At 41.6% G+C, this 21,376-nt stretch overlaps 2 protein-coding genes across 2 annotated transcripts in view; one reads left to right on the top strand and one right to left on the bottom strand.

Annotated features, from left to right (window-relative positions):
* rint1 (RAD50 interactor 1) overlaps positions 1–6,024 on the bottom strand; it is a 43,158-nt gene extending 37,134 nt beyond the window's left edge. Inside the window, exons 1-3 of the mRNA XM_008280921.1 lie at positions 5,780–6,024; positions 2,875–3,000; positions 438–553 (exon numbers count right to left, since the gene is read on the bottom strand). Coding sequence (XP_008279143.1) covers positions 438–553; positions 2,875–3,000; positions 5,780–6,016 — 479 coding nt within the window. The 5' untranslated portion in view covers positions 6,017–6,024. The remainder of the gene's footprint in view (positions 1–437; positions 554–2,874; positions 3,001–5,779) is intronic.
* A 6,130-nt stretch (positions 6,025–12,154) lies between these two features.
* On the top strand, positions 12,155–19,235 carry LOC103356682 (prolactin-like). The gene is made up of 5 exons (XM_008280923.1): positions 12,155–12,173; positions 15,799–15,986; positions 16,568–16,675; positions 18,014–18,193; positions 19,041–19,235. The coding sequence occupies exons 1-5, from the start codon at positions 12,155–12,157 to the stop codon at positions 19,233–19,235; spliced, it is 690 nt and encodes a 229-aa protein (XP_008279145.1).
* The last annotated feature ends 2,141 nt before the right edge of the window (positions 19,236–21,376 follow it).

Below are 21,376 nucleotides of genomic sequence, written 5' to 3'. Positions count from 1 at the left end.
GCATGTTCAGCAGGACAGTGAGAACCAACCAGTCATCTGAGATGCATGAGACACATTTTAATGTCTACTGTGAACTGACACACTTACAGCTGTCTAATGATATCTGGATCACCCAAGACACATGTTAATACCAGGTGTGAACACAGCCTTAGTGCTGCAGGAATGTAGGACTCAATGCTGATTTGCCTTTAGTCTGTAACAGGATTCTATTAAATCTGATGTATATACTACACCACAGCTCTCTATTCTAAAAAATAACTACAGTATGTCTTGTGATGTCAAAGTAGATTTGATTACCTGTGTCTATCCAAATGTAAAACTTACATTAATAACTTAGATTACTAATTCACAATAGTCCAGGCTGTGCTTTGCTTCCATCTTCGACTCCATGTTTGTTCACACATCTCTTCCCATCTCTTTATCCCCGTTTACAGTACCTGAGCTCCTCTATGTGTTGAAGGCACCGTAGATACTTCATGTGTCTCTCTATCGTGTCGACTTGGTCGCATGTCTGGTTAAGATTATCCATCCAAGGCTGGGCCACCTGCTGGTGCTGGGGAATGGACAACAACATATTACTCACAACACAATAACAAAAAGAGAACGTTATTGGCCGTTTCTCAATGTGCGTACTTGTCCGTACTTGCGTTCTTGCAGACTTGTGAAACGTCATTAGTCTGAGACCAAGTACCGTCCCAATTCTAAGTACGCATCTGACCAAGTACGGATGAAATGCCCGAATGTGTTCTCGCTCCGCCCACATTATCGAGTCTGCATCAGACCGGACTTGTGTGGACTTCAGATAGCCATTTATCCCATTTATCTGACGGTGACCGTCAAACCGGGACGGTCACATCTCCAAAATTGTTGCCGGTTTGACAGCTGTGACGGCGGTCAGTGCTCACAGTAGCCGCCCAGAGCCGCCTGATGTCGGCAAGACTCTCTGAAGTCTGCCGCTGACGGCTCCGTAGCAGTGAAACAGGGATATACGTAGTTTGGCGGTCACACTTTGTCCTCACAGTGTAATTTGTTTATTGCTCACAATCGATTTTAACACATTACAAAAACACCATCTTATAATAAATAGTAATTAATTCTCAGCATTTTATTGTTTAAAGACCCTCATTACAGTGTTGTACAACAAGGCAGAACAAGATTTACATTTAAATTGTTGCATTTTTGTCCTTCTGATTGCAATGAAATCACAATCGAGCATTGCTACAACAATCTCAATACGTCCTGTCACGGAGCATGATGTAGGGTTAGGGTTAAACTTGTCAGCATGTCTGTATATTGAACAACATGTCAGCTGCTGCCACCCTGGTAACAGCAGACATGTACACTTCAATTTACACACATGGACAAAATTGTTGGTACCCCTCGGTTAAAGAAAGAAAGACCCACAACGGTCACAGAAATAACTTGAATCTGACAAAAGTAATAATAAATAAAAATTCTTTGAAAATTAACCAATGAAAATCAGACATTGCTTTTGAACCGTGGTTTAACAGAATTATTTTAAAAAGTAAACTCATGAAACAGGCCTGGACAAAAATTATGGTACCCCTAGAAAAGACTGAAAATAATGTGACCATAGGGACATGTTCAATCAAGGTGTGTCCTCTCATTCGCATCACAGGTGTCTACAAACTTGCAATCAGTCAGTCAGCCTATTTATAGGATTACAAGTAGTCACTGTGCTGTTTGGTGACATGGTGTGTACCACACTAAACATGGACCAGATGAAGCCATGGAGAGAGTTGTCTCAGGAGATTAGAAAGAAAATTATAGACAAGCATGTTAAAGGTAAAGGCTATAAGACCATCTCCAAGCAGCTTGATGTTCCTGTGACTGCAGCTGCACATATTATCCAGAAATTTAAGATCCATGGGACTGTAGCCAACCTCCCTGGACGTGGCCGCAGGAGGAAAATTAATGACAAATGAACGAGATGGATAATACGAATGTTAACAAAAGAGCCCAGAACAACCTGCAAAGACATTAAAGGTGAACTCCAAGGTCAAGGTATATCAGTGTCAGATCGCACCATCCATCGTTGTTTGAGCCGAAGTGGACTTCATGAGAAGTCTATGATTAATTGCAGTGATTGCCTCAAAAGGTCGTGCAACAAAATATTAAGTTAAGAGTACCATCATTTTTGTCCAGGCCTGTCTCATGAGTTTATTTTTAAAAACAATTATGTTAAACCACGGTTCAAAAGCAATGTCTGATTTTCATTGATAAATTTTCATAGAATTTTTATGTACTTTTACTTTTGTCAGATTCAAGTTATTTCTGTTACCATTGTGGGTTTTTCTTTCATTAACCGAGGGGTACCAACAATTTTGTCTTCGTGTGTGAATGTTTAGTCAAATTGTCTGTTTCCTATTTTGTACAGCTAGCTTTGATTTGTTAGTTTTACATTGCATTATGAAGAGTTGCTGTAAACGCCTCCCAACAGCTGTCACATCGTGGTGGACATTGCTAATTGTATGTCCAACATTTGTTTCTGAGATCAATAAGACTGATCACTAATTTTACTCATTTGAGATTTAAGATGCTTCTTACACTCTGAAATGTGTAAATTAATGTTTAACGTGTTTAAGAAAAAAAAAAAGTGCTGAATTAAGTTACACGTATTTGTCCGTGGGTACCGGAAGTTCAGTTCAATTATATCTGTATAGCACAGTTTACAACATATGTCACCTCACAGCCTTAACATAGTCAGTTATAGACCTTACGAATTTAAATAGAGAACCGAACAACACAAAGTAGCCTCTGGACTTCCTCTGACCAAGCGGTTGGCAAGGGCAAGAAGGAACCCACAAGGACTGTATTGGCCCCATTATATTCTATGATCAGTAGTAGCTCTACCTGATGCAGGATGTTGAAGATGAGCTGGTCTCTCTGCAGCAGGTCCTCCAGTGAACACCTGGCCCTCTCTGCAGCCATCAGCGCTTCAGAGACTTTAGGAGGCACAGAGCTGGATACAGTCAGAACCTGAATGATACAGATAGCAGAGCCACAGCTCATATTTGACACAACAGATATTACACAAGTCCTGCATTCAGCTGCAAATAGAGCTGGACTATATCATACTGTGGACAGTAACACTTGTGAAATGTTAGAGGATGATATGAAACTGAAATATCGCGATAAAATCTTAGTGAAACATGCAGTGCCGTTGTTTTCGTCCGGTCTAATGCACATGGAGCAGAAGCATGATGGCGACCGAGGAGGAGGGCGAATGCAGTGCATTAACTGACACAGTAGAGCTGCACCCGGATATCGGAGTATTCGGTCGTTGTGGTGGATAGCAATTTACAACTGATGCACTATTTATTTTGGTACATTACAACTTAATGCACATCAAAAACAGCTGCTTGCTAAATGGATTTTTTTTTCCTTCTTTTTATTTGAACTAATAAAGTTGTGCAGTTTCAAGATATTTTGTCTGGCGTCGGTTCCATCGTCAGTTATATCGTTAGCCGAAATCTTCTCATTTATATCGTGATAAATATTTTTGGCCACATCACCCTGCACTCGTTGAAAAGCACAGTTTAAATTTCTCCATGGTTATTGAAAAAACTCCTGAAAACTCATCTTTGTGTATAAGAGTTAGGCACAGTCATGACTCGAAATTCCGACCCTTGACAATCTGACAGCCTTGCTATCCGACATATAAGAAGGTTTTACATTTAGTGTCGGATTATCGAGTCACGACTGTATTCAGATTTTTTGTCCATGAAACAAATCCCTTCCTGTCTTTAAATACCTGAGATATAAGTCTACACTGTTGCTTCCTTGAGAATGTGTACATCTGTCAAATCCCCATTTCTCTGTCCACCCACTCCTCCCCACTCACCAGAGATCAATCACACGAGCTCATTATCCCTCTGCTACTCCTCTGGACTACATAGTGGCAAGTTGTGATATTGCAATAATTCAGCCATACATGTTTGAAACAGAAAACAATTCCGGATGATCGTACAGACCACATTGGTTCCTTTGGTTTGGTGCACATGAATCCCCAGAAGACAGTCTTTGGTACACCACAGTTTCTAGGTGAACATGCTTAGCTTCGGTGTTGGCTGCATTTGTTGCCGGTAGAACGTGATTCAAAAACCACGTTTTCATGATTTCCACGACCCCAAAACGGACGCTGATAGTTTCCGTAAAGTCGAGTGAATGCTGGGGAGTCTCCCAGGGACACTGGAGGAGGAGCGCTATGGTTTTTAGCAAAGTTTTATTAGGAAATGAATGAATCCTGGTGCAGGTCTGGAGGAGATCTGCTGCTCAGACGGCAGGGAACAGAAGCTAACAGAGCCGAGGAACAGGTAGGAGCAGGGGCTTGCTGCTGCTGTAATTACAGATATCTGCAACATCAATTCGCCTCGTCAAAACTCTGCTTCAAGATACCTGTGATTACATTTTGACTAGTCAGAATAAAAGTTAGAGATATCTCAAATTTGAGATATCTTTAACCACAATTCATTCATAGATATCTGTAACTTGATAACAGATATCTGCAACTAAATTATGACTATCCATGAATCTAGTTTGAGATATCTACAATTTCATTCTGACTACTTCCAGTTCCAGATATCTATACCGTCATTTTGACTACTTATGACAAAATTAAAGATATCTACAAATGCCGTAACAGATATATATCTTTAAGGGAGGGGAGTTGAAGATATCTTGATTTGGAATTGTGACGAGTCAGAATGAAATTGTAGATATCTCAGAATGGAATTATGGATAGTCATAATCTAGCTGCAGATATCCACATCTATCCATAAGTGAATTACAGATATCTGTAATGAGAAACCCTGTACACGTCAATGGGGAAAGAGGAATTACATTGTGGATATCTGAAATGTTCATTTAGACTAGGAAGAATTTAATTGTGGACATCTGTATTACATATTCAGACTACCTAATAAATGTTAAAAAGGCTGGCCATGGAAGTGGGCTACACCTGCATCTGGTAGGGTCCATCTGGTCGCTGTGTAGTAGTAATCTGAAAACAAAGTGTTAGCACAGACTCTGTGGTTTCCGCTGCTGGTTTTAAATCTCCTCTAACAAAGCGTGGTGTTCATGTATTCAGGTATAAACAGTCAGTAAACCGCTACAGACTCCTGTTGCACCACTTCTGTGCATTACCTTTACATGTGCAATACTGTACTGTAATTTTAACTGTTTCCTAATTTATTACTTGGTTAAGGCAAGTTTATGTCTCTTTTTTATTTACGTAGTACTTTCATACTTTTCTTTCACATATCTTATTTGGGATTTCTCAGATTTAGACTCTATATTTACTCCTGTCTTGTCATTGCTGTGCAACATCTCCTTCACCGCTCAGTTGGCAATAAAAAGCTTCTGATTCTGACTCTGAGGCAGCTTGGGGGCAGGGCTACCTTGTGATTGACACGCCTCCACCGTATGGCTACACATATGCTACGCATGCCTGTGTGCTCCTGCCAACCCCGTCCGGATTCCAGTTAGCACAACGATCGCGGCGGCAACGTTCCGCACTGGAGGCTTCAAAACAAACAAACACAGCCTATAGCGAAGCATGAGTTTATGAGGCAGCTGCAGCCTGATTACAGAGACATCATCAGTAAACGTGTAGTGTCACTGATGCAACGAAGAAAACCATCTTATTTAAATTCCGTTTCCACAAAGTCTTACTAAACATACAAGGCGATAAGAAGAGAGACATGTCCGGTTTTACACGCGTCCGGAAATGCTTTTTTTGTCACAGCTGTCGGCTCACCTGCTCTTCCAGTGCGCTGTTTTCCGCTCTCAGGCTTTGCAGCAGGTCGCCAACGTTGGTCAGGAATGTGATTTCGCAGCCTTCCTGTTCGCCCAGAAAATCCACTACATAGTCCCGTAGTTTCTCCGGATCTGCCGACAAAGACTCTCTGCTCTGTGTGGTCATGTGAACGGGTTTGATAAAGTTATCCGTCACTTTCATTGTGCGCTCCAGCGATGCTGTGCCGGGAGCAGCCATCTTCGCTCGGTCCCGGTGGCCACGTCACGCCGTCTCGACGTCTCTGCCGTCTGGCGTGCTGACGCAGCATCATGTTTTTATTGACCTTGTCCGCTTTGGGTGTTACCGTATAAATTCTGTATTAATGATGAAGTTAAACAAGTACACATTAATGTTTTGGACAATATGTATGAAAAATATTCATGCAAATTTTTTTTGAAATTGAAAATAAATGTACGTTCTGTGGGCGCAAGGTGGCTCAGTGGTGCCTCGCAGCAAGAAGGCTGCCGGCTGCCGGTTCGCGTCCCGGTGGGGGCGGAATCTTTCTGCGTGGAGTTTGCATGTTCTCCCCGTGCAGCGTGAGTTCACTCCGGGTTCTCCGGGTTCCTCCCACACAGTCCAAAAACATGTTGAGGTTAATTGGTGATTCTAAATTGTCCGTAGGTGTGACTGTGAGTGAGCTTGGTTGTCTGTCTCTAAGTGTGGCCCTGCGATGGACTGGCGACCTGTCCAGGGTGTCCCCTGCCTAACCCTAACCCTTTGAAAGCTTTTGTTTTACCTTAGCCATAAAAATAAGAATCGGCAGCTTAAAAATGACCTCTGTTATTGTATAAGTGAACTATGTGACGGGACTCACTCTTCGCTAAGTCAAACCAGGAGTCATAGAACACTATCAAAATGCTTACTTTGTCTGTATTTGAATGGGAGAATGATTTTATAATAAAAAAATGGCTTTTGTTAATACATTTGCTTGAAACTTGCATGCCTGACATCGCATCTTGATACAGACAACTTTATCAAAAAGACTTTGTTCTACTGAAAATAAATTGATTTCGCCTACGACTCAATTTTGGTTGCTTAATATGCCTAAAAAAGAGAAAAGCGTTTGGCTGTAAAATTGTCTATTTTCAGTTCTGATAAACCAGAGGAGTTACAGCCTGATTCAAGCTGCGCTGCGTCGAGCATAGAGGATTCACCTACAGTTTCAGTTTTGACAAATGGTCTGTTGTGTGCTCCCTTTAAAGTGAAAAGAGGTACAGCTCAAGGAAGTCTGCTCTCTCCTACTTTGTTTGCCCTGGCTATAGAGCCATTAGCATTGGCTAGGGAATACAGATGATATACTTTGACATTAACAAACCCCCCTAAATCATTAGTAGCCTTGACTAACTGTATACAAGAATTCAGCTTAATATCTGGATATAAAGTACATTTTAATAAGTCAGAAATACTTATCCTGGACAATAACTTTAACACTGAACCAGTTTATATTCAGCCCTTTCATTGGACTCCGTCTGGGTTTAATTATTTAAGAATTAGAATCACCCCCAAATGAATTAGTTATATGCAGAAAATATTAACCCTTTGATTGAAAGTGTCCAAGAAATGTTAACTAGATGGAAGAGCCTCCCTATGTCATCCTTGGCAGAAATAACCTCATCAAGATGACAGTACTTCCCAAAGTTTTAAAAATATAAATAAAGAAGTGTCAGACTTTATTTGGAATGGCAGGAAAGCAAAGATTAAATTAGCAAAATTACAACTTCCAAAGGAGTTAGGTGGATGGGACTTACATTATATTATCCACTCAAGCCTGGATTATCTCCTCATGAGTCAATGAATGTTCAGATTTCCTTTGGTTTGACATAGAATCCTTTATATGCAATCCCTTTTCTCCTGTAAACCTGTTGGGGAACAGCCTGAAAGAAATTCCAAACACTGCTAAGAACAACCCCTGAGGAATCTTCACCTTATCAGTGGAGGGGTTTTAGTGTCACTGTGATCCTGGGAGCTATGTTGTCTGGGGCATTAGCCCTTGGTAGGGTCTCCCAAGGCAAATTGGTTCTGAGGGAACGACCAGACAAAGAGCTCTTCACAGACCCGTGATGACATCTAAACAAAGCAAAGCCGCCACTTTGTCCAGACCAGGGAAACCAGAGCCTCCTCCTGGAGCCAGGCCCGGAGGGAGAGCTCGCCAGAGGGTGTCTGGTGGCCGAGCCTTGGGGCCCTGTGGGGCTCGTTCGTGCACAGCCCAAACAAGCATCACGGGGCCACTGTCCATCATGTGGTAGGCAAGAGCAGACGTCCTGGCGTACCGCCCCCTGTTGGCGTGGACTAGATCTGGGGATGTGGAACGTCACCTTACTGGCGGGGAAGGAGTCTGAGCTAGTGCAGGAGGTGGAGCATTATTGGCTAGATATAGTCAGGCTCACCTCCATGCACAGCAAGGTGTTCTGGACTCTCTCCTTTTCCAGAGTTGTCCAGAGTGAGCGGCGCCGGATGGGTGTGGGGATACTCAAAAGCCCCCGGCTGAACGCAGCCTTGTTGGAGTTCTCCCCGGAGAATGAGAGGGTTGCCTCTCTGCAACTGCATGTTGCGGACGAGAAAACGCTGACTGTCATTTGTGCCTATGCACCAAACAGCAGTCAGAGTATCTGGCCTTCTTGGAGTCACTGGGTGGTGTCTGGAAGGGGTGCCGTCATCATTCCCCTGGGAGACTTCAATGCTCATGTGGGCAATGACGGTGAAACCTGGAGGGGTGTGATTTGGAGGAACGGCCTACCTGATCTCACCTGAGCAATGTTCTGTCATTGGGCTTCTGCGCTAGCTATGGACTGGCCATAACAAACTCCATGTTCAAACATAAGTTTGCTCATAAGTGTACCTGTTACTAGAGCACCTTAGGCCAAAGGTCGATGATCGACTTTTGTAGTTGCATCATCAGACCTGCGGCCGTATGTTTTGAACACTCGAGTGAGGAAAAGAGCAGAGGTGTCAACGGATCACCACCTGGTGGTGAATTGGATTCAGACAGAAATGGTAAACCCAAACGTGTGGTGAAGGTCCATGGGGTTTTCAATTCCCACCTCCGGAAAAGTTTCTCCTGTATCCCAGCGGAGGTTGGGGACATGGAGTTGGGTTGGGCCATGTTCAAAGCCTCCATTGCAGAAGTGGCCATTAGGAGCTGTGGCCAGAAGGTCACTGGTGCCTGTCATGGCAGCAACCCCATAACCCGCTGGACACCAGCGGTGAAGGAAGCTATAAAGCTGAAGAAGGTGACTGGTTGGTGCGGGGGTCTCCTGAAGCAGCAGACAGGTACCGGTTGGCCAGAAGGGCTGCAACTGCAGCGCTTGCGGAAGCTAAAACTCAGGTGTGGCAGGAGTTCAGGGAGGCTATGGAGAAGGACTTTCGGTTGGCCTTGAGGAAGTTCTGGCAAACCATTCGAAGCAATTCATTGGAAATCCCAAACGATTCCCATCCGTTAGATGGTTTAAACTAAGCAATCCTTTGCATCTTATTGATGGTGGGATCTTTGTAAATTCCAACTTTAGGATCATGGTAATCAATAAGGCAATGTCTATTTAAAATATAGTATTTTTCACTTTAAAATAGTAACCTATGTTAGACCTTAGCCTACCAGTAGGTTGCAGTGTATTTTGCACCACCAACACCAGCCAGCGGTCTCCGTGACTGAAGCCTCTGCCATATTTTCACCAATGAACTTTATGGACATCTATGTAGATTTATTACTCTTGCCATGTTGATACAATATCAAAATCCACTGGGCCTATCTAGCATCGGATATTAATTGCTTAATTGCACCATGTTGTACACATGTGTGGAAGCCTCTGAATTCATTGTGTTTCTCCACCCATGCATCTGCAATGCATGCTGATATTGTTAGATATTTGAATTCACAAGAAGCCTAATGACAGCATTTTTTCAGAAGTTAAAGTTCAATATGTAAGTTGAAATTATTACCTTCGACAAGTAGGTTATGTTTTAGCCGTTGTTTATCTGTTTGTTTGTTAGCAAGATAACTTGAAAAGTTATAAGCGGATTTTCATGAAATTTTTGTGAAATGTTGATAAGGGCACAATGAACAGATGATTAAATTTTGTTATACCATGGTCTGGGTGAATACTCGATTCTGATTGGCTGCAGGGTGTCCATTAAAAAGTGATATAGGACACCTATAAAGAAGTTCCGGTCAAATAACCTGATTGTTCTAAATTAATGCGCTGACTCAAACGGTAGTTGGTAACCGTGGCAACAGAAACTCAGAACATACGTTAATATACGTTATTTCAGTTTATTTATCACAACGGCAAGACAGCAATAAAAACATGAGTGATTTTATAGTTTCATTTAACCTATTTGGTGAATTTGACAATTTTGAAGACTGGGATACAGCAGAAGAGAAAGAGAGAAGAGAATATAAGAAGAAGGAGATGCGACACAAGGAGGTGACACCGGAGGAACTGAACAATTTAGAGGATGAAAAGGACGAGGTAAACACAAAGAAAACCACGAAATGGGCTGTTAAAACATTAAGAGACTTCCTGGCTCAGAAAAACCTGGACACTAACTAGAGTGAATGGTGGATAGTATTTCTTGCAATAAAAACGATTTAGGAAACAATCTGTGGACTTTGATTCTTTTATATATATATATATATTATATATATTTATATTTCGCATCATCCTCTGGACACACACAAGCGGTAAGAGGTGCACTTGCCCTCACGTTAAGCAATCATCTCACTTCCCTCCACTTAGGCCTAATATAACAGCTGCGGCCGACCGGTTACCTTGGCAACGCGTCACAACGAGAGACATGAAATAGTCCGCTCAGCCGCTTGTTGTGGAAAACTTACGATTTTAACGGTAAAAAACAACATTAACGTATTAATAATTGATTTAATATTTATTTAGTAATATCTTTCGTAAGTGACCATGGTATAAGCGGGATAATGCCCTTCGAGGTGTCCATTATCAGAAATTAATGGACTTCGCGGAAGCAACCGTCCGACGCGAAGCGGAGGACGGTTGCTTCCGCGAAGTCCATTCATTTCTGATAATGGACACCTCGTCGGGCATTATCCCTTACATAATGTTCTAGCTTACCATCTGGTTATTTTCTCATGAAACAGTAAATGCTGTTAAGTGTCACAGACGTGCAGAATGCCGTCATTGCGCCATTTGTCCACTAGATGGAGCTCTGACTCCATTCAGTCCTTCAGTCCTCACCACTGTCTTCTCAGTAGTACAGGAGGAAGCTACAGCCAGGCAGCACTACAGGAGTGGGCTGAGTGGAGCTACTGACAGATAAGTTCAGAACCATGTTGTGACATTAACAATGAATCAGCATGTCTCCTGTTTAACTTTAACTCTCTTTGCCATGTATCAGGACAACTGACGTGTGCGTCGTTGCGTTGGTCATGCTTTTCATTTATGTTGCTAAAGTTGTGCTAACCTAGCTTAAGCTACTCCCTGTCTGTTTATGTTAGTAATAACATGGTGGTAGTTATGCCTAGCATAGCGTTAGCTAACAGTTTAAAGCCAGTAAGGAACTGCAGAAATAAATGTACAAAGTATTGTAGAGTTCATCACTCCATCACCACTCCATGTTATTAATGATATCAATGTTAATTCAAATGCCAAAGGTGTGTTCTGATTCTCCATGAATCTAATACCGTAGATAAAATGAATGCAGGACTTTAACATCAGCTGGAATCACAATATGGGGGAAATGAGCTGCTTGGCGGAGGTCTGCGCTCTCAGAGGGCTTTTCCAGTTTTAGATGTAATGTATTTTTGTGATAATGTTTTAGAAGTTTTACGCACACTGCAGTTTTAACTGGATGTACTCAGTCATGGCATTGAGTGCTTATATCACTCGGGATATGTCTTTACACATATACAACCATTCTGTTGACATGCTAATAAAGTTTGAAAAAAATATTTTTTTTATTTTTACAGGACAGGGTCTTTAAAAGATCTATCAAATCTGTCTCTGTCAGCAAATCCTCTCAATCATTGCGACAAAAGAACGTTAAATTATTTACAGAAAAACCAAAACAAATGTGTACAATTACTTATGGGTAGTTTGCAGTGGCAAAGGTCTTTCAATAAAATACAAAATAACACCACAAACTGCATAAACATTATTTTCAGTATATGGCACATAAATGTTTTTAGGCTCACTCTGTAAATACAATAATTTTCTTGAAATAAATCATGCATACACTCCATCAAATGTATTCTGACAGTTAAATCCAGTGAATCAGGCGACAGTGCTGATTTTTCCATGAAAGTCATCAGTTGAATGTATAGTTCTTAAAAAGGAAACCTAACTTCATACAAGCATATCGTAGTTCAACATGGTAGATCGAGTTGCTGGTCAGTGCTCACCATAAAAACTCTTCTGCTGTAAATATGGAGTAAAAGGCCAGAGTCTGTCAGGGTGCTGGCCTGTGGGCTTGTATGAGTCTGATGGTCACCCTGTTACTCTGCAGGTCAGTCTCAATATGACAGCACAAGACTATCTGCCCAACAACATTATTTTTCCACATATACGTAAGTGTGCTTGTGAACGTGCAGCTGAGTCACGTGGATGCCCAGTGTGTCATCACTGCTGAAACCTGGACTGAGTGACACTGATGCACATTCATGGCATTATACTGCTGTAACTGCCCCAAACAAATCTTTTTAGTTTCTCCTTGTGACAAAAGGGCCTTTTATTATAAACAGATCTTTTTAGCATTAAACAGTTGTTTCAAAAGTTATTCAGACCTCTTCATTTTTTTCCAATATGTTTTTTGTGGTATTGAGTTTATCTTTCCCCAACAGTGAAACACCTAGGGAAATTAAGGAAGAAATTAATGAGAGTGATAAGGCCAAAGAAAGATTGGTAGAGGCAAAGGAAAGCATATGAGGCACAGGACACACACTGTGGGGGCTGCTAAAACTACAGATCAATCTGTAAGCAAGGCTAATGGACCAGAAGGATGGATGTAGAAGACGGATTCATGGCATTTGTAAAGTGCTGAAGAAACTCATCTTCTATGGTTTTCATTGTTACATCATTACTGAAAGAGAGCTTGGTCCTTCTGCCCTCTTTAGACCTGAAGATTGAATGGGCACACTGGGTCCCAGGTGTCTCAGAAGAGGACCCAAATGTGTACACAATGGCAGGTTTTAAAACATCCATCCATCCATTATCTCTACACCTTAATCCTCACTAGGCTTGTGGTGGGTTGGAGTCTATCCCAGTTGACTCAGGGTGAAGGCAGGTTCACCTGGACAGGTAACCAGTCTATCACAGGGCTACACTTAGAGACAGACAACCAAGCACACTCACATTCACACCTATGGACAATTTAGAATCACCAATTAACCTCAACATGTTTTTGGACTGTGGGAGGAAGCCGGAGAACCTGGAGAGAACCCACGCTGCACGGGGAGAACATGGAGACTCCATGTAGAAAGATCCAGGGTGTCCTCACCACGACGCGAACTGCCGACCTTCTACCTGCGAGGCAACAGTGCTAACCACTGAGGCAGGCTTTTTTCCCAGCCAATACAAAAATAGCTTTGGTGCCAAAGATAGATCATCAAAACAGGGAGCAGGCAAAGGCACCAAAACGTTCAAAAAGTCAAGAAAGAAGAGAAAACACTAAATACAAAAATGAGAGGAGAACGGGTAGAACTTAAGCCGGTAAACAGCCAAGTGAACGTCCAGACCAGAAACAAAACAAGGTAGAGAGAAGACCATACTGTACACACACACACACACACACCCACACACACACACACACAAGAAGAAAAGGGATACAAAAAAAAATTCTGGCAACCTGGCTGATGGTGAGGCAAACACACAGGACTGTTTCAAGGACAGCCAAACGCTGGTCATGCAGGTAAAACCTTAGGAGAACAGCTTGGAGGAAAGGTAGGCTGATGAGGCAGGTCAGGGGGATGGTTTAGAGGCAGGGCAGACAGACAATAGGAGGATGGTGGTGAAGCAAGGAACCTCCCTGAGGGTTTGGCAGGAGGCTGAAGAGACATCATCAGACTCAAGAATAGTGAAAACATGAGCTGACTTTGACGCAAACAAAGTGGGGTTCAAATTATAAAAAATATGCACATATTAAAAATGTGTATTTTCTTATATTTTGGGAACAATTTTGAAACTCGACAACTCTGTTCTGTTAAGTAACATGTCTGTTTTTGTAAGAAAGTTTGTCGCACATCAGAAAGTTAAACAAAAATAATGTACTTTTAAAGTATTTTATATTAAATATGATTCTATTTATTTTTAGTATTTTTTGACATGCATCCACATCAGTAAATATCAGTAGTTGAGTTTTCATGACCACTTCAATTTTTTAAAAATTATACTTTATCCATTAAAACATGAGTTTTGGCTTCAATTGTCGAAGTTACTCCTCCCCCCTTATTATGTGAGTCGTTAGTGCTCCCAGTGATACAATAGGGTTCATTAGGGTCCCTCTTGAAACCCAAACTCAGGTGTTAATGGCTCCTTAAGGATATCAATATCTGGAACTCCCAACTAGTCAGTCAGAACTGATGAAGCCTCTTGGATGAGAGGTGGAATGTCTTCAAGGAACTCAAGCAGGTCCAGTTGCTATGATTAATCTACGAGAATAACCATGACCTGGAGGACTGAGGATCTTCATAGATATGTGTAGTATTGTTTACAGTATAACAGTCACTACTGCTGCGATCGGTGATAGGCTGCTGTCACTAGCTGTAACGCATCGGCTTCTTTACTTCACAAAAACTGTCCTATCTTTTCTGCCCTTTTATTAAGATGTCTAAGATGTCTTTCTAAATGTGGAGGACATACAAATATTAATTAAAGGTACTGGAGCTACTCAACTACTGTCGACTAGTCAGCATCAACTGCTCAAATGTACCGTCACACAGCCGGAAGCTTCATGGGAGTTACATCGTAGTTTGATGACGCCATCACTCTTGCAGGCTACTTAAGGTCACTTCGTCATGAAATTCTCACTGACTCACCCCTGTACGCGCACACACACACACACACACACACACACACACACACACACACACACACACACACACACACACACAAAATGTCAGGTTTACCGAGTTGTGAGGACATACAGAGAAAAAGCGAGAGGCAATTAATGACGGCCTTCTGTGTGATGCTACACTGTTTGAATTACGTAGATACTAGGGGTGTCCTCATAATCCCCTACTGTCCTCATAACGTAAGTGTGTAAACTGATAAAAAGTCTCCATAATCAACACACACACACACACACACACACACTGCAACAGGGTCAGTAGAGAAATGATAAAAAGTAATGAATCAATCAATGAACAACAAAAAGGACGACTAAAACATGTTATTTTGGTAAAATAATTATGTTGTTATTGCTATTATTTTGTTATGTGACGCTGAAAACATTCCATATTGTAAACATGTGTCGACAACACATTGGCAGAGGATGCAGGTGTAAAGATGAAGCTGCATAAAGGACATTATGTTGTGATGCAGTGAATCACTGATCACTATAAATGCTGCTTTCTGCCCCACCCTCCCTCTCTCTCCTGTAAAAGGGAAACTGTCAGTGAGCGACCCTCATACCAAGCTTCTGTGGTTTTTGAACAGAAACGCTTCTACACATTTGCTGCTGTGAGACAGGAACCCTCCACATCTGGCAGGATGCCTGGAAAACTCAGATCAGGCAGGTATTTGAGGAGCAGAACTTTGCACGAAGGAACCGGCAGGAAGGACTGTCATCCTGTACATACCTTCACTTGTCCATTTTCTTCGACCTGCGGCTCCAGGATAACCTTTTCTCTTCATTTATCTCTTGATTTCCCTCCTGTCTATTTATAAGTCCACACTTTCAATGGGGACCTTCCCAAGACTAACATATGATTCAGGTTCCAGACTTCTTCGTTTTGTGTTTCATGTTTTGTGTTTCATGTTTAGTTTCTTGACCTTCCCTTGGTCTGTGGTTCCTCCTAGTGGGTGCTGTCTGGCCGGTGCTGGTCGGTTTGGTGTTCTGTGGCGAGCTGACCACTGTGGATGCGGCACCCCTCTGTACCAACGCCCAGGCCGGGTGCCACGTCCTCTCCCTGGCCAACCTGTTCGACCGGGTCATCCAGCATTCGGCCAGGATGCACGGCATTTCAAATGACCTTCACTCTGAGTTTGTAAGTCTCCTCATGCAAACAGCCTCACAATGCTTTTCTAATAAATGAATAATCAGTGAAAAAGTCTGACTGAAACTGTTATACTGGCTTTTTGTACAAAGTGCTCAACCAAGAAACAACATATAGACACTCAGTTAGCAATGAATAGGTACACCCAGCTAAAACTAGTCTGTTATTATAACTAAATGCAGTAGTGCTGCTTTCCTGCTTTAATGTTCTGTCAGTGATCGCATTTCTGTAAAGAATGGTGTGATTGTTTGTTTTCCTGTTGAACTTTAATGAGTATTTCTATTATTTTAGCCCGTGTATATTTACATGGGTAGGAGTACATATAGAATGAATCAACACCTCGTTTGATTGGCTCTAAGCTCTACCTTTGTGCTGTTAGGCTGACTTAGCTTTAGCTTAATGTGCTTAACAAACAGGCAATCACACACACACACAAACACACACACACACACAGACACACACACAGGCAGCAGGCCATTCTACTACTCCATTCACCACATCTGTACTCCAGCTACGGCTGACATTTAGATGACATCTGACCTCCGATATTTCATTCATGTTTCTCCTGTCAGGAGCTTTACTTCCTGCCCAGTAAGAATCAGATTGGCCGGGTCAGTCGCAACTGTCACACATCTACCATCCTCACCCCAAATGGCAAAGAGAACGCACAGAGAATGGCGGTGAATGAACCTTTCTCAAAGTTATTTCCTTTTATCGGCATCAGCTGTTCATATTTACAAAAGGAATACAGAGTTCTCTCATCCTCTGCATTGTTCTTCCTTTGTTTTCATGTTCAACACACCATTTGGATGTTGAACACATTTTTCCCTTTAATTTTTCCAGACTTTCCATCAGTGGTGGCTGGTGTTTGGTGGGTGGTGGCGTAGTCTGCAAATGACCTTTTATTTTGAATCAGAAATTAGAATATGAGTAACATCAACTATTTACAGGAACGTTCTACCTTTGGAGGATGTTCTAATCATAATCTAATTTAACATTATCAAGACTGACCAGAACTACATTTCAAAACCATTCATTAAACTTTCATCAGTATTTACAGGATCTGTACAAACTCAAAACACATCAAGAATGAAAAAACACTATTCAGGGTTCCAGACGAACTTCAGACTAACAGCGACACTCATACAGTTTCATGCTCATCAGTTCACATTCTCAAAAACAGGTCACAAATGCAGTCTGGAGCTATTTGAACAAAAGATTGGCTCTTCTCTCTTTCTGTTCTACAAACTTCTCTATGACTTTTCGGTTGAAGTCACTCATCTCTGTGGCCAACCTTTTCTCTATTAACAGCATGGCCAATGCATTAAGCCACCAGTCAGTAGCTGTCATCTAGTGGAAGAGGAGGGGAAAGGCCATGACAGTGTCAGAAAGCACAGTCATAAGAACGTCAAAGGACAGTTTTGATATCCAACCACAGAAGACAAAAGCAAATCAAGATAAAATTAATTGGCTTACAGCAAAAGTGGGCAGGTTCAGGACGCACTGAGCTGCACTCCGTGATAAAGTCTGCAGCTGCCAATCAGAGCCCAGGACAAGGTCACATGATCACGAAAAGTTTTTCGAGCTACATACACACTCATGTGGCTGCGGCCCGCATCCAGGAAGTGGAAAATTAGAAAACACACAGTAAAGACTAAATCTGTTTAGAAATCTGTTTTTAAATCTGTTAATCATACAAAGAATATGAACAGTATTAGTAATTTGTTATTGTTTTGTTATAATTAATTCAAATGTAATATTGTGTTTGGGAGCTACTCTTTATCTGGTCATTGGCGGCGGGGCGGTGCCCCCTATTGATCAGCCGCCACTGGTTTCCATGTATCATCTACACTACTAAATTTTATTTTTTTTCTCCCCAATTGTTTTCTTTTAACTTTTGTTTGTGCATCATCCCAATACTCCAACAATTATCAGTGGTAGAAATGTAGATACACATCTGTCATGACTCAAGGCCAGTCTGAACCGTCTGTTAAATGTGTTATTTGTTCACACTGCAGAGAGAAGAACTGACAGAGGTGATTCTGAAGCTCCTGGTGGCATGGAGAGATCCTCTGTGGCATTTCCACCAGGGCTTGGCTCACCACCATGACTTTAACAACTTCAGCTCCAATAAATCTCTTGAAATGAGTGACATGGTGCACGAGCTACGCAAGGGTGTCCAGAAAGTTGTGGAGAAGGTACAGTATGCCTACATTCCTCAAGTGGTAGAGGGTACTGTCCTCTAGTGTTAAGGTTTGATCCATGTCATTGGGCAACACACTGAACCTCAAGCTGCTCATGATGGCGAGGCACCTTTTGCAGCTTTATTCTATGAAGCACAAAATTCTAGTTGAGAGAGCAGTCAGCTCAATACGTATAAAAACACCAGTTTCAACATGAAAATTATACTAACGAATAAAAGTTTTTAAAAAACATTTGCATTTTTAAAAAAAAACTGAAGCCTAAACATACATTTATTTTGCATGTTGGCGCTTTATGAAATGAAATGAATGAAATGAAAAATACTTTATTTATCCCAGAAGGGAAATTCAATAAATTTTGTTATATATATATATATATATATATATTATTATTATTATTATTATTATTAATAAATTATGTTAACATCTCTACCCTCTGCTGTGCTTTGTTGTAGCAGCATAATAACGTGTCATTGCATCTCGTCTCAGTAAAATGTGGTTTCTATTTTGTAGCAGGAGGTTTTATATTTTTGGCTGATGTACTGTTAATACAAATGTGTTAGTAAGAAAAGAGCAGGCACAAGGACTTGCTGTATGTCTGGTATGAGTGTGGTTATAATAAACATGACACGTGTGGAGTCTGTTTTCTAATTGTACATTAAAATGAAATTAATAATTATTAACCAAATCAAATCAAAAAATATGGCTATCATGAATATCTCCTTTGAGTTAATGTACCTGTTCTTTCAAGGATCTACATGTATTTAAAAACATGTCTGCTTCTTGATCAATGAGCAGTAATGGGAGGAAGCTACCGTGCTTTTGTGTGTCCTTTTCGCTTCAGATGCAGACGTTAGGGATAATCAGTAACTCCATCAGCAGCCTGGCTTCTCCTGAGGTTTTGCTGGCGTCCAACAGTGCCGAGTGGCGCCTAATGAAAGACTATGATCTTCTCTACTGCTTTCGCCGAGACTCCAACAAGGTCCAGAACTACCTGAAGATCCTCAAGTGTCGCATTGTTCCGGAGCATGGATGCTGAAGGCCAAGCAGTGACGGAGGCGTTGCTCTACCTTCTGAAATCTCAGCATTGGAACGGAAATCTGAACTACACGGATAAAGCTGTAGTTTTTGTTGTGTTTTCTATATGCAGAGTATCGGATGTTACCTGACACACACATATGGTCAATTCTACCATGACTGAAGTGCTATTGGAACGCAAAGACTCTGTCCCATCCTGATATTATATAATCCATCCTGGGATGGAATTACAGTAATACGTGTTATAATACACTCCTGAAAAATGCATATCATGTTGAAATATACTAATAATATATAAATATTTCAAGAAAAAAAACATGTTTTTTTCTGTCATTTCTGCTGGGAAGACACTTAAAAAGAGAAGGCTCCACTGCTGCAGAATGCTACAGCTTCCCCCATAAAGTCATCACAGCATCACAACAGTCCATACAGGAGGCCTAAAGTTCACCGAAGAAAGGATGTCCTAATACAGCACTCCTACACCATATGAAAGTAGCTGGAAGCGGGAGGTCAAATGTGCCCATCCCTTATAACAGGTGTCAGTGGAAACAGTCTCCAACAACTCTTTCAATGCACACAGTCCAGGTCACAAGTATTTCAGCAGTTTTTGTTCTTCAGATTTCTATGCTTTAGCACGCCACATTTGAAATAAAATACTGAAACGTATTAACGTTAGGGTGCCAAGTAACAGCTCTAGTTTGACGAGGTTTGCATGAGTACAGATATAACTCTTCGAACAACTCAAAATAAACTGAACTGTTGCATATGAGGTAAAACAAAGTAATCTTAGATGTTTACAGAGGCCACGTTTACCTGTAGCCAGTATTCACAAAAACGGATCTACGTTTTCAAAAATAACATCATTCACACCAGATCATGTTAAAAAAAAAAACCTTTCTTTACACAAACCCGCATAAACACGTCGTTAAGAGCGGCTATGAGCTGCCAGACCTACAGGGGGCAGTGTAGCGAGAAGCATGAAGCCATGCTAGCCAATCAGAATCCTGGAAAAAACACAACAACGAAAGCTTCCTGTTACTTCAACAATAATGGGGTAGTTTATTTGGACCGACAGAGAAGTGGAGCTACTCCTACATGTGATGTTAGAGTACACAACAAGGAAAACACTGAAAATATTGACTGGAAACATGTCAGTCCAAGTATATGGACCTAGCCAAACTGTAAACATGGTCGTAGAGACCACCAATCACAGCAAGTCATCCAGATCCTGAGCAGCAGAGCAGCCCCAGACCATCACACCACCACCACCACCACGTCTGACTGCTGCTGTGATGTTCTTTATCTGAAATGCTGTTATTTTAAAGCCAGATGTAACGAGACACGCACAGCTTCCAAAAAGTTCAGCTTTGGTCAGTCCGTAGAATATTCTCCCAGAAGTCTTGGGGATCATTCAGAAGTTTGTTTGCAACAGTAAGACGAGCCTTCATGTTCTTGGTCAGCAGTGGTTTTGGCCTTGGACTCTGCCATGGAGGCCATGTTTGCCCTGCAGTCTCTTCCTTATTGCTGAGTCATGAACACTGACCTTAGCTGAGGCCAGGGAGGCCTGCAGGTCTTTAGATGTTTTCCCGGTTCCTTTGTGACCTCCTGGATGAGTCGTCACTGTGCTCTTGGGGTCATTCTGGTTGGTTGGCCTCCTGGGAAGGTTCGCCATTGTTCCATGTTTCTCCATCTGTGGATGATGGCTCTCAGCGTGGTTCTCTGGAGTCCTAAAGCTTTAGAAATGGCTTTGTAGCACTTTCCAGACTGATAGATGTCAGCTACTTTATTTCTCATCTGTTCTTAAATTTCTTTGGATCTTTTGTTGCAGCTTTTTGAGACCTTCTGACCGACTTCATTCTGCCAGACAGGTTCTGTTTAAGTGATTTCTTGATTGAACAGGTCTGGAGGTCATCAGGCTGTGGTCAGTGAAGTTGAACTTTCCAAAAAATGTGATCAGCCACAGTTAATTCATGGTTCAACAAGGAGGGCAGTTACTTTATCACACAGGGGCAGGTAGGTCCGAATAGCTTTTACCTTAAAACATTAAATCATCATTTGAAAACTGCATTTTGTTTTTACTTTGGTTATCTTTGTCTGATATTTACATTTGTTTGATGGTCTTAAACATTTAAATGGGGGGAA

Source organism: Stegastes partitus, unplaced genomic scaffold (assembly GCF_000690725.1).
Source record: "Stegastes partitus isolate 25-593 unplaced genomic scaffold, Stegastes_partitus-1.0.2 Scaffold213, whole genome shotgun sequence".
NCBI classification, from domain to species: domain Eukaryota; kingdom Metazoa; phylum Chordata; class Actinopteri; family Pomacentridae; genus Stegastes; species Stegastes partitus.
The sequence above is the reverse complement of the archived record's forward strand: the minus strand, read 5'-3'. Positions and strand labels throughout refer to the sequence as shown.

What these genes read in the sequence shown, in the direction of transcription:
- LOC103356682 (XM_008280923.1), top strand. An exon ending in ATGACCTTCACTCTGAGTTT is followed by an intron (nt 15,987 to 16,567) that starts GTAAGTCTCCTC and finishes TTCTCCTGTCAG; the next exon opens with GAGCTTTACTTCCTGCCCAG. An exon ending in AGAACGCACAGAGAATGGCG is followed by an intron (nt 16,676 to 18,013) that starts GTGAATGAACCT and finishes TTCACACTGCAG; the next exon opens with AGAGAAGAACTGACAGAGGT.